Consider the following 13,845-nt stretch of genomic DNA (forward strand, 5'->3'; position numbering starts at 1 on the left):
ATGTGTGTTTGTTTGTGTGTGCATACGTGCGAGTGTGTGTATGTGTGTTTGTGTGTGCGTGTGTGTGTCTGTGTGTACGAGTCACAGTGAGGTCTCTGCGATTTCTCACACAGGGAGATTTCTGCTGAGTGCACATTTCCACTTTGGTTTAGTCAATACTCTGCCTTTTAAAGAAGAGCTATCAATAGCATTTTCCACCATCAAGGTGTAAAGGCTGTCAGCACATCCACCAGATCTGTCAGCACTTTTAGAATAATATTGCCAAAATTACTTTGCAATTGTTATTGCAGAAATATGGGTTTTTTTTCGCAACACTGCCACGACAGCACATCAGATTGTTACAGCTCTTATAGGCTCAAGGCAGCATTTTTCCCCTCGCCCATGTGTTTTACGTGTGCTTAAATGTTGCCACTCCTTGACAGATAGTTTTCATTAAATACGTTGCAGCACTGAAAAGAATTACGCAAAAGATGCCATGACAACCTGGCATGTATGCCTCCGGTTTATGTACACACAGCTGTCACCTCGGACAGTACTTCACTTCACCTATATGGTTTTCTCATCGAAATTCCTCTTTGTGTGTGTGTGACTTCGCCTTTTCACCCTCTTGTGGCCCTACAGAATTGTATACTTTTACTCAGAAACTTGTACAACACAGCTTACAGAACAAACTTCTTCCACAACCGCATTTTTGAAGACCCCATAACTCACCTTGTCGTACTTGCCTCAGTCGGATGTGCTGTGAAAGCAAAAGAAAAGCAAAGTGATACTGTAAAAGTATACAACCCGTGTGTGTATATATATACCCTGCCATAAAACACACAAATATAGATAGAGAAGCCACGAGCCATGTTCTGTGAATGATATCTAATTGGAGTTGGTTGTGTATAGAATTACTTTGGGCAGTGAGGCCAGGTGCATAGTGGGAATGGTTTGATGCCAGGAGTGGGCAGTTGTTTATTGGGGGTGTTTTATGACCTGAGGACAAACAGAGCTCCATCAGTATGGTCAGCACAATGCCTATGCAGTTATAAAGAACAGCTATGCTCAGGAGAGACCAGGGGGCAAAGCAGGTAGAGCTATGGCAGGCAGTATTGCCCTGGCACAGTAGCTGAAGGGAATGGAAACAGATGGAAGAGTGAGATTTGCATTCAGGCAGCTCCCACTGTAGGCTGTGCTGTGCCCCAGGCTATGTCATTTGCATTGAAAAATGATTCCTGCTTCTCTCCTTGAGCTATATGACTCACTGAGGCTTATAGGCACAGATAAGTTGTGAAGGGCTGTGCAGAGATACGCCTGGATCTATACACCGCTCAAATCACTCACACATGACACGAATGCATAAAGTCAAGCAAACAAGCGGTATCGTCATTGTTCTGGTTCTAATCTTTTTTCCACACAAACAATTCTAATGACATGAGATTGGTTTATCCTAAGAAACATGTTGACAAATATGCTTATGTGGTGTTTTCATGCGGTTTGAGATCCTTTTTGTTCTTTAGATTGAGATGAATGATTCAACATAGGGAATGCAACAGAGTAATTCTTTGCAGTCTAGCTTGACTTTGCTGTAACCAGATGATACTGTCTGTAGCTCTAATATGATCTGCAGGCAGAGCGTTAAATCTACCACCTGACAGGTGGTGCACCTGTGTAAAGCAGGCATGTCAGAGCATGACACAAACACGACTAGGGCTTTGGGTTGGATTCCTTCCTTCCTTCCATCCATGCTAATACTGTATGCACGGTGACACTGTAAAAAAAATCTTGGTTTAACCCACTTGGAGTACCAGATGGGTGGGGTTTGCCACATAAAACAATAAATGGCTGAAAATTTTGACAATCCCAACAAAGCAAGAGTGACAAGTGAATTTAGTAAACCTTTCGATGTAAACAACTTTCCTGACATTAAATTGTCATCATCTGGTAAATCCCACCCATTCAGTATTCCATGTAGGTAAATAACAAATACTCCATTTAATATTTGACCCAGATCTGCTGTGGACATATTTTTGTTTCTCTCTGTCTTGTAATGAAACATTCAGATGCTGGTCTGTTTCAGTGCTGTCACACCATACAAGGGAAGATAATAGTTTGCAGGATTGTTGAATACAGAGAGTCTACTTCCATGGCCACTCTGAAGTAAAGAGACAGCAAGACTGCCTCCCCAACACTGTCTGACTATGGCATTTGCACACGTTTTGCTTTTCCTGGCATTTCTTGTTGAGATTTCTTTCTGTGAGATGCTCATCATTCTGATTGGCTGCTGCTGCTGCTGGCATTGCTAACATTTCTGAGGTGTTTAGTATGGGGATAGATTTAATTACTGTAGATGGGACTCTCCTACACTCCAGATCCTGTCATATTATCAGTCATGTGGGGGAGGACAATCCCTCCCTGGCAGCATCAACACAGGCCATGTGATAGCTGTGTCAACAAGATTTTCCCCTGTGATGTCAGAATGTGTTTTTAATAGCTAGTTCAGGGCATGTTTTCATTCAAAAAGCCAGCGGTGATTATAGTAAGCTGTAGGCATGACAGATAATGATTTGACAGTGCTCAGGGGCAAGTTGAGTAACTCTCAGGTAACAAGCAGTAGGTGTGATTATATTTTTGTGTCTGTGGTCTCACAAAAGTTCTTCTGAATAAGCAAACCGGCACAGCTCATGCGACGTGCAGCTGATGTCAGCACTATTATCACACCTCAGTGGAGAAAATGCAGCAAACCAGACCATGAGCAGCAGATCATTATTGGCACAAATAATAAAAAAAGCCCCCCCCGAACTCTTATTCTGATAATTTCCATATTTTCATTGAACTGAAGGTTGACACCTATAGAGTTGTTCTCTGTACGTAGGCAAGTTTCATAACCCAAGGGCCCCTTGAAGCCCATTCAAAAACCATGATACATTTTTTAAAATGCAAGGCTGCCCATATGGAAAACAAAAGTTTTCTAAAAAGTTCACTTTTCAAAAAGCGTTCATCTCACAACAGTAATATGGCTTCTATCAGACTTTAAGGGAGTGTGTGTTTCCATGCTTGGACAGTAGAGAGCTATTCAGACCCCCACCTCCAGCGTCCTGCCTCCCCTTCCTCTCACTGAAATTAACTTGTAATGAGGCGCGCGGCACTCTCAGTGTTAGTTTAACTTTGCTGATGTTTGGTTACCTTCCAGCGCCTCAGCAGCGGTCGAGCCCAGTACCTCAGCTCCTTCAGTGGGAGAGGAGCTTCAGGAGCTTCCCGGGGGGCCGTCGGCTGTGGAGAGGCGAGCTGATTCAGGAGACCATAGCAAAGAAACCGTCAAGGAGAGCTGCAGCCCCAGGGACCTCTCTGAAGGTACAGAACTAAATTATACCGACAGAAAGGCGATGCACCTCATAGCGTAGATCAAGGGTTCAATTTCAGCCCAAACTGATTAAACTTAGGCTTGCCTTGGGACCCAGGCTTATTAAGCTTAGGTGTTAGTGCTCACTGAGAGTCAAGAGAAAACCATCTGGGTCTCCAGAATTTAACAAATGCTACTGTGGATCACACTGTAATGACAGTCACAAAATTAATTTTCTACCTGTACTTTGTTAGCATTGCACACTGCTTCTGTTGACCTTGATCAAAGGTGGCAAGAAAACCATATTGCAGTCCTATGGCCGTCTTATGGTTCATGGATTTCTATGTAAAAAGAGGCAACACGGGTGTGAGGACACATATAGACGCATGCATGCGCACAAACACACACGCGCGCACAGACATGCACACACATATTCTCCGCCATGATTTGATTTTCTACACGGACATGACATGAATCCAATCCATTTCCATGAAGTAAAATTGCTTTTGGATTTCGACTCAGTCAGCAGCGCCGTCATTATTTGAAGGTGGCTCAGGAATGAGACTCTGGAAGGAGTCCTGCCACGCTGCGTGACATTTTTTATGTCCTACTCTTCTGCTGTCTTTTGAGACATAGGCCTCTGTTGTCATTTTGAAAGTGCACAGAAAACTGATTGAGTAGTAAAAAAACCTTGATGGACATCTAAAATATCAATACAGCAAGTGAAACAAAACATTAGCTTCTACTGTTACTGTTAATAAGAAAAATAAATAAAAAATAATATTTGGAGTTTGTGAGACTGAGTTGATGTTTACTGTATGTACTTTTTGGAGCTTATCACTGTCCTGCATCCATGTTTTTACATTTTACACCTTTCAGATGGTTCAAACACCAGGCTGCAGTAAATAATGTGTAGTTAGATAAACAGTTGAAGTCAGTTGTTCCTTTGAGAGAACCAGACTGTTTCCATTCAGTCATCTGTACTGTACATGACTCATTAGGAATGATGAAGTATTTCCTGTTCATAATAAGCAACCACGGCCCTCCTCACCTCTTTTGTGGCCACGGAACATTGTGATGTCATTATCTGACATGGATTACACAATGAACTCACATCAACAACATTGCAAATGCTTTCCTACTAATGATTTTTTTTCTTTCTCATTTGCAACAACTGGGACATATTCATAATGGCAGTGTATCGTTCTCATTGCCTACAGTGTGTGTGTGACCTATGAATGAGCTTGCCGGAGTGTTTTTGTGTTCCTGTATAGAAAAGTTAGATAAAAGTAAGAAAACACAGTAAGGAACTTCTGGTTTACCATGTTTGAAATAACAAGCCGTATTCCCAAGAGGCCCAGTCACTTTGCAGATATGCTGATAGTCAGGCTGATAGCCCAAATCCAGTTGTTTTCTTCTCTATTCTGAATGCCTTCTGAATGCACAGCGATGGGAGAGTGAGCAAGAGTAGGAAAAAAGAGAGAGAGAGATAGAAAGAACATTTGTGTAGCTAATCCTCTTTTGTAGAAGAAGAGTTGGTCTTTGTTCATCTCCTGGATTGTGTCCAAGGTTATTTAGAAGTTTAGACTGAGCGCTGTTGACTAATCCATGGCAGAATACACATCTCCTGTCAGATTAATTGAAAACAGTGATTGTTGGTGTTCAGGGCTTAGAAGAAAGTGTTGCAGACAAATCGCAGTTTAAAACCAAATCAATAAAGCTCACTGAGCTAAATTAGGCTGAAACACTCTCAAAGCAGTTAATGACAAATCCTGCCGAGCGTGGAGATAGAATGGGTCAATACCTCAAACAAGCTGGATACAATCATGTTGCCTCACATGCAGAAAGCCATTACATTACGCACAAGAGACCCGATCTCCCTGAGCTTTAAGATCTTTAAATGCAAATGATACCATAAGCATGTAAATATCCAAAGGCTGTGTTGATTCCTAACCAGAGGGGTGAAGCTCCACTGTCTTTTATCTATTCTGCTTTGCCAAAAGGATTCAGGCTGTGTAGTTTGGAGTTGTGTGTGTGTGTGTGTGTGTTTGTTTTGTTGGAGAAATGTAGAAGAAATATCAAGATCTGACAACAGGGGCTTAGGTGCAGCCATGAAATAGAAAGGAAGATAGGAGATGGAAGATAGGCACCACTCTATTTAAAAACAGTGTTTGTTTGCTTTAAAGCCACTATTTTTCTGTCTTTCAGCAGTATGTGCGGCTGAAGTCCAGCCCCAGACGGAGAGTTCAGAGGTGATCTATGACGATGTTCCCAGTGAGGACCCCCTCTCTCCTGATGAAGGTTAGTAGCAGGGACAGGAGTGTGTGTGTGTGTGTGTGTGTGCATGTGTGTGAGTGTGCGTGTGTGTTCTGAATCTTTTGTGTTTAATACCTTTTCCATCCATCGGCCAAGAATTTTGGCATGGTCTCAATAGAGAATGGTGCAATATGTGTCTGTGTGTGTGTGTGTCCGTGTGTGTGTGTGTGTGTGTGTGCGTGTTTTAGGGGATATAATCTATGAAGATGTTCAGAGAGACAGCGGCCCCGTGGATGCTGACAACGGGTGGAGTTCCAGTGAGTTTGAGAGCTATGATGACCAGTCTGATAACGAGAGCAAACTACCAACACGGAGCAAGGTAGTGTTTGTGTGTGTGTGTGTGTGTGTGTGTGTGTGCGCTTGCATGTGCGTATGAGCGTGTGTGTCTTATCATCACACAAACACACCATTCGGTGCGTCGATTTTAAATGGCAACATGATTTCCCAGGTAAAGGCACTCATGCGTGTGTGTCTGTGTGGGCTAATGCGGTTGTTTCCTAGTGCTTAAAAAAATAATTCAAGGAGAATATTTCATCTCCTCTCCCTCTGCCGCACTTGTCTTTATTAATGTATAGAACTGGAAGAAAACTATAAAGACCATGAAAAATATATAATAGGCTGTCTAGGCTGTAGACTTTCATTGTGGGATGAGAGTAAACAAGAAGCATTTCTGTTTGAAAAGCCTCAGATCTTCTTTGCCTCTTCTCTGCCAAGGATGCAGTTCGTCAGCGTTGTGCAGCGCGGCTACAGCGTGTCGGCCTTCCACATGATGGCACTGTGTGCACATTCACATTATGCTGCATTTCCTTTATGCTTCAGCAGCCTTTAACATGCATGCACCATTGCAGGTATAGGGTGCATTTGAAATAATACTAATAATAAAAAAAGTATTTTGCTGAGTTGAATGATTATTAATGCATAGATTTACAGCAGCAACCTTAACATATTTTTACATATTGAAAGTGTTTGTGTACGGATATCACTCCATTGTAATCTTAGAATATCCCGAGTTAAATCGGTGTTTTCAGAGAGGGAGGGAGTAGCAACAGAAAAATTGCCTGGTTGTGTCGGGACAGAAAATGAGATAGGCATTGCTGAGGTAATTACGGGAGGGTACGGTTTGAAAATCCCCTCAGCTCTCTGCTGTCTGTCCCAGGCCGCTGAACAAAAGGAAGAATTCAGCTAGACTGGGTGAACAATTAATGAAGAAACTTTGATTATAAATCCAGCGCGTTTCGGCTAGCATAGCCTTCATCAAAAAAACACATAGTTTTTAAAATTAGGCTTGCCTAATTAATTGTTCACCGAATGCAACTGAATTTCTGCTCTCGTTCAGTTCACTGCTTAATTCAAGCACCTTGGGAGAGCTGCAAAGTTGCAACAGATTTTGCTTCTGCCCCACACCGCCGCCATCGCCACCGCCACCCTTCTACAAATCAGTGGCTATTAGTCTCATACAGCATAACCCCTTTTGACCAAAGCAGTGCTCTAAACTTTCACTCTCTGTGCTTGTAATTAATCCGCAATGTTGCCTTGCTTGTATTGCCTTGATCACTTTCCCTCCATTTCCCCTGTCTGTTTCCTCTCCCCTCCCTTTGCCTCTCGTGGCTAAACGCGACCTGCCCCCCCCCTGCGCACCTCCAACACCTGTAGCTCTCCCCTGACGTGCGCCGGCTGAGGGAACGGTGCGCCAGGACCAAACGTGAACTGGCCACGAGGCTGGCTGGCAAGCACAACTATGACATCAAGGTATCTCACCGGCAGCAAGAGAGCACAGCTTTATCACACCATTCCGACACAGAGCTCAGAGAATAATGCTAGATGTTCGCCAATAGCAATGACGATCACCCAGAGCTGAAAGCTGCGCTGTACGCTCAGCTGACTCAAAGGATTAACTGACTCTGTATCAGCCTTCTCTTCTTAATGTTCCTCAGCTTTTCCTTGGACTGTGGCTCTCCTTGGAGACTGTCTGTGTGTGTGTGTCTCTCTCTCTCCCTCCTTGTTTTAATATCAAGACGCGTTTATGGGACACATGAATTATTAAATAATATTCGGCGTATTTACTTCCATAAACACCAGTGAAAGTTGCCCCCAATTAATGACCTAGTTTCCTGAAGTGGCATCATTTAAAAATACTAGCACCATGGGTATATTCTGGGTGTACGGAGTCTGGTTGCATGGCCTCTGTGATGCTCAGGGTGGGGTTTGTGGTCAGCTGAATTCTCCCGCATTGAGTGATGCAGTGCTGCTACTCTGAATTTGGAGCTCAGTCTGTTACCATAATCTCTCCATGATTTGCTCATAGACTCTCTGATTAGAGGCTACACAGCGACCTACAGGGAGGCGCAGATGGTGGGATTCATGACTTGATGAGCTCATCTAGTGCCACTTCTCTCCATCTCTCTGTGGAGGAGCGCTGGAGGTTCTCCAATCTTCTCGCTCCAGCTTGTTCCTCATGGGCTAACCAGCCTCTTGTTTGTGATTGCTCCTTTCAACCAGGTTCAGCAGCTCATGAAGGCAGCGAGGAGCGGAACGAAGGATGGACTGGAGAAGACCAAAATAGCCGTCATGCGAAGAGTGTCTTTCCTCCAGAGAAAAGACCATTTGGGTAACGTGGAGAAGTTTGAAAACTTTTTAAATGTTAACCAGCTGGATTCCTTGGATGAAAGTTATACTGTATTTAGGGAATGTGCATTGGTTGTGAAGTCTGGGCTTCTTAGTAAGTCCCTATATATTTTAGTTGACTCTTTGAATTAAGCAGTTGCTTGTGTGTGATGCTAGCCGAGCCAAAATAATGTTCGAAGCAGAACGAGGAGAAAGTCTTCCTTTTCTTTATCCAATCCCAGCTTTCAGGGAGAAATGAAAGCACTGTGGAAAAGAAAGACCTCAATGATTATAACTACTTTAAAGAAAACAGCCAGGGTAAGTAGAGCTGGCTTTCTCAGATTAAAGACAGACGTTGTGGTCAAGTGAAGTTTTTGATGTGTGAGAAAGAGATGGATAGAGCAACGATATAGGCTGTGCTATAGGAATCCTAGCGCGACAATAGAAAGAGATTAGCATCCGTTAATGGAGTGTCGAGCAGCTCCATAAACCACAGATATCAGACCCACGCCTCAAACAAATCTCCCAGCCATCACAAAGAGGTAAAGAGGCCAGTGTTGCTATTTTTAGGTGTTGATCAGGGGGAAATCTGCACAGCATTATATTTATTTTCCAACGATCCTCTGTTATCATTCCAAAGTCTTTAATTGGAACGGTGCTGTTTTCTGGTATCTCTGTCTTTATGGTGGTGGGTGAAATGGGGATTTTTTTTAGTCTTTTTTTTCCCAAGGCCTCTATCTCTCTCTCTCTGCCCCTCTCTCTCTATTGCTCTCTCCATCTTTCTCTTTTCTGTAGAGTACAGAAGTCTTCATATTTTAGAGGTAATAAACTTGGAGTGTCGCAGTGTGTCTCCAGCTGCAGTGAGAGATCTGAAGGCTGCCTCTCTCTTTTTCTCTATCTCTATATCTCTCTCTCTCTCTCTGTCTGTCTGTATCTTTCTCCTACTCCCTTTCTGTATGTCTGCAGAGGACCAGGAGGATGATGCAGGATACCTGGATGTAGCCGTGTCAGAGGTGAAGCATCCGCCCCCACAGCTGAGCCCCATGCCGGAGGGGCTGACCAGCCAGCAGGTGCACCTGACAGGATTAGCAGATAATTCTTATCCATTTTTCCCCCTAAATAAATGCATTCTGTTTCTGCAGGAATATATACTTAACATCTACCATTTACATGAACATATGTTGTACACAATAGCCTAGAGTCAAAGCTCTAGGCTATTGTGTATATATTCATGCCCATGCATTCATTTGCGATTTCTCTATTTTGCGTATTGATATGTTCTATTCTCTTTATCCTGTCTGGAGTGACAGTGTGTTTTATCACAGCTAAAAACAGCTCCTTTCATGTCTCAGGAAACCCAATGATTCAGCACTCCAACAGAGCCTTGTTCAAACAGACCTACTCCTCTTTGAGTCTTTTTCTTCCTGTGACAAACACGTGATTATAGTGCCATCCATCAACTTGTACTGTGCTTAACTGAAACCATACTGCACACCGCAGCCCCATCATGTCCTCTTAGTGCTAGATTTCCTGACTGGTCTGTTGTCTACGTAGGTTGTCAGACGCCATATCCTGGGCTCCATCATTCAGAGCGAGCGTAACTACCTGGAGTCTCTCAGGAGGATCCTGCAGGTGAGCTGTTTAGTCCCTCTAGTCCTCCTCTGCCACATGCAATATCTTCACCATTTAGCCATTATGAATTGCACTGAAAAGAGAGGCAGCCATATCCATCAAATTACCGAGGTGTCTCAGCGTAAATAATCTTGATAAAACAGCCGTCCTCATTTCTGTGGCGCCGTGCTGATGCTAAGAGAGAGAGACTGTCGGGCTTTCTCAGGATGGGGTGCGGTCTCTTCTCTTTAATCTCTCTTTTTTTTAGCGGGGAAAGAGAGACTCTTGTTATCTCCTCCTCGCAGAAAAAAGAGGTGCACCTGCTGAAATGGAATCAGCAGCGATCAATGACTGCGTTATGCGCTGCAAAATCTTTCACTGTCAAGATACAATGTGCTACCTTTGTTGTCGAGTGACATGATTGTGTTTGATACTTTGGGAGGTTTAGCTCTTTTGAAATCTTTCTTGTTATTCAGAGAGTCCAACCAAGTGGTAAATGCACTGTCTCCAGAAAGAGACAACATAAAAAAGATGAAAGGCCGCAAGCACAATTAGACATTGAGGGTTGAAACTTTCATTATTGCTGTAAAACAGATTGCACAATTGTTTGTGTTGTGCCGCCTGCCCATGTTCCTTCTGCCGATGATTCATTTGCTGTGATGGATTTATGGGGATAAGGCTTGTAAAACAACAACAAAATTCACCACCAGTGTATCATCCATTGTTTTTCGAAGAGCTTTGTTTTTTTTTTAGATTAATTTTTATATTGGTTCCATCTTGCACGGCCAGTTTGCACACAATATTATCAATACTTGTGCATGTTCAAATTCAAAGAAACCTCACATGTTTACTGGCTTACTGTCCTCAAAGGGCTTGTCAACTCATTTCTGTATTCTATGCAAATATTCTGTTGTAGTGTTGACTGATGAGTCAATCAATGCCCCTTTCACCATGTTGCTTTTGCATCTGTAACTCTGCTGGCAGCTGCTTTTTGCCATTATTATTCTGCCTTTTATGATTACAACTCACCTTGAGATCTGAACAGGCTTGCTTGTGGCAAACGTTGTTTTGAGGGTCGAGTCCTGTGAGTTGATCCGATTCCAGAAGCCGTGACTACATGGGTTAAATATTCTTCATATTCCTCAAGTCACATTTCTTTGTTGTCCCTCCCTTGTCAATTTTCGCTGCTGGAAAAGCCAATGAGATGTTTAGGGAGGGTGGGCTGCTGATTCACCTTCGGCACACACCACACACACACACACGCACCAACAATAACAACAACAAAAAAAACAAATTTCGATCTCAATCTCACCAGGAATACCACAGACCCTTGATGGAAGCTGATCCACGAATCCTGAGTCCACGGAAGATCCGGCCTATATTCTACCGACTGAGGGAGATCACGCAGTGCCACTCCATGTTCCAGATCGCACTGGCGTCACGTGTGGCCGAGTGGGACAGCAGTGAGAAAATTGGAGACTTATTTGTTGCCTCGGTTAGTGTGTGTGAATGTGTGTGTTTTTTTGTGTGCATCTTCATCCGTAAGTGTCCGTATGAAATAAAAATGGAAATTGGGGAGACTTATTTTGTGTTTAGTGTGTGTGTGTGCGTGTGTGTATGTATGTGTGCATTCTGTGCGTCTGCATCTGCGTGTTTCTGTAGAAAACGAAATCAAGGACTTGTTTTCCATGTAAAAGGATTTATTTTTTTCTTGGCATTTCTATCTAACATTAGAACACCATCTCTGCTACCAGAGTTACAATGAGCTACAGGTTTGAGATTGAGCAAACAGGAGTAGTTTACCCCAAACCTGGAGTCAATTACAGTTGTGATTAATATTTCCACTGCATCCAATGCTCTCAGGGATATGTGTTTACAAATTTTGGCACTGGAATGATAGTGTTGCGCATGCGTTTTCTGTTGTGAGTCAGTGCAGTGTGCTCATCCATAAGGCCCGCTCATTATTTGCCTATTAGAGGGGCTGCTTCAACCCTCTCGCTCTCTGCCGGCCATTATAGCCCTGTTCCATTGATATCCTCAGACCTGCCACCAAATAAAATGAGTCCACACTGAAAGAAGAGGCCTCTGGAACTGCGCCGCTTCCCACTGAGCTGCCCTTTTTCCTGTGACAATGCATTTGTCACCTGCTGGGCCTGCAGTAGTGTTTGGTAGTGGCTCCTTTGCGGCACAGAGACAGGAGGCTGGAGAGGGTGTGAACGAATAGGGTTAATTCCTTTTCGCGATTTGCTAATGTATTTCCTACTACTCCTTCAACTGCCACCATCAGCAGCCGGGTGTGGGTTTAATTGAGGAGAGCGAATGAATGTCTAATAGACACACCCCGTCTCGCACACACACACTCCACCACCTCCATTTCTCTTTGCCCAACCTCTTAAATGGCTCGTGAAGGGTGTTGTGGTCCCCGAGACGGTAAACAGATCAATTTTTTAAGTACTATACTTAAATGGCCATTTTCTAGCCTCTCCTAACGTTGAAATTACCTGTAGGTTGCCCCGCGAACAGGATGGTTACATTCTCCAGTCACTGACTTTGAATGAACATTCAAGTTGTCAGGGAAAATTACATGGGTGTGTTTGTGGATGCCTTTACAGACAAAATAATCAAACATGGCAGAGCACTAGACCCTCTTGTTGTACGGCTGTTACTTCAGCGATTTCAGATAATTATGCTTCTTTGTGTTTCCCCAGTTTTCCAAGTCCATGGTGCTCGATGTATACAGTGATTATGTGAACAACTTCACCAATGCCATGGCTCTCATCAAGAAGGCATGCATGTCCAAACCAGCTTTCCTGGAATTCTTAAAGGTGAGTTTCATCATTTGTACACACACCATAATATCTGTCATTTTTTGGTCTACATCTCACAGCTTTTAGTGATCCAGTTGTGCCTCAGTTTCTCGATTCATCTTCCTCTGTAGAATTTAGCAAAGCCCCAGAGAGCTGGAATGGACTATTGAGCTAAAGGCTGCAATATAACAGGCTCAGGCTACTAAGAAGACAGCCAAATGACTTAGTGTTGGTAAAAGACTAACAAAATACAAGATGGATATTTAGATGATGGATGATTTAAAAGGGTGTACCCACAACTGTGTGGTTGCACTCTGCTGGGGTAGTATTTGTTGGCTAACAATGTAGCATTCATTCAGACATTTATACACTCCTTTCCTCATGCATCCAAAACATTGCAATATGTCTAGCACTCCCATGGTTTGGATGATGGAAAATACAAAAAGTGCAGATTAATAAATGCCAAGGACAAATCAAATAGGATATGAATTGTTGATTCACAAAACTGAAGGAAATTAATTAGATTGTGCAACACTGTTGGTTGGTCTATAACTGGAATAGTAAAGCAATTTGACAACTCCCCACAACTAATCAAACAAGTCTTGTTGTTTACTGTATGTGATTGAGTTTTTAAGGGATCATCAACAGGGTAAGGCAGTGCCAAGGCACATGGAGGGTGCCAAGAAATTATTTAAAGTCACAATGCATCTTACTACTGTATTTCCTTTTGAAACAGGATTTTGGGGCAGGACGTAACGCGGAGAGGGATCTTTCTAAAGTGTAAAATAATGAGCTATCAGTTAGGGAGAGAAACACAGTTTTATTTGATGGGAGGGGCAGAAGGGCGGGATTATTCAAAAATCTGTGGTGGTTTTATTGGCTGGAAATGTACACCTCCTGGTACAACATGAGGTAACCACTGAAGATTTTCTGTTTTCCAGTGAAAGTAATGAGATTTTGATATAAAAAAAAGTACAATAAAATAAAATTTGAGTCATTTTTTTGGCATATATTGTCCAATAGGTGAATGGTATGATAGCATGAGCTAAAAATGAAATTCACTCCAGTGTGACTTTAAATGTGCTGAGTTGAACAGATGCCCTGCACCCAACATTTGCACACAAATAGGGCCTGGATCACTGAGCTGTGCCGCTGATTTAGGCACAGCCGACATGTTACTCC

At 43.0% G+C, this 13,845-nt stretch overlaps 1 protein-coding gene across 1 annotated transcript in view; it reads left to right on the top strand.

Annotated features, from left to right (window-relative positions):
• Positions 1–7,346: 7,346 nt before the first annotated feature.
• The window catches only part of LOC139648235 (rho guanine nucleotide exchange factor 10-like protein), an 80,340-nt gene continuing 73,841 nt past the window's right edge, over positions 7,347–13,845 (top strand). Inside the window, exons 1-5 of the mRNA XM_071524289.1 lie at positions 7,347–7,390; positions 8,141–8,249; positions 9,212–9,315; positions 9,800–9,877; positions 11,172–11,351. Coding sequence (XP_071380390.1) covers positions 8,153–8,249; positions 9,212–9,315; positions 9,800–9,877; positions 11,172–11,351 — 459 coding nt within the window. The 5' untranslated portion in view covers positions 7,347–7,390; positions 8,141–8,152. The remainder of the gene's footprint in view (positions 7,391–8,140; positions 8,250–9,211; positions 9,316–9,799; positions 9,878–11,171; positions 11,352–13,845) is intronic.

Source organism: Centroberyx affinis, unplaced genomic scaffold, assembly GCF_046629955.1.
Source record: "Centroberyx affinis isolate AG114_WGS23_722 - 3 ecotype Tasmania unplaced genomic scaffold, CSIRO-AGI_Caff_v1 ptg001173l_1, whole genome shotgun sequence".
NCBI classification, from domain to species: Eukaryota; Metazoa; Chordata; class Actinopteri; order Beryciformes; family Berycidae; genus Centroberyx; species Centroberyx affinis.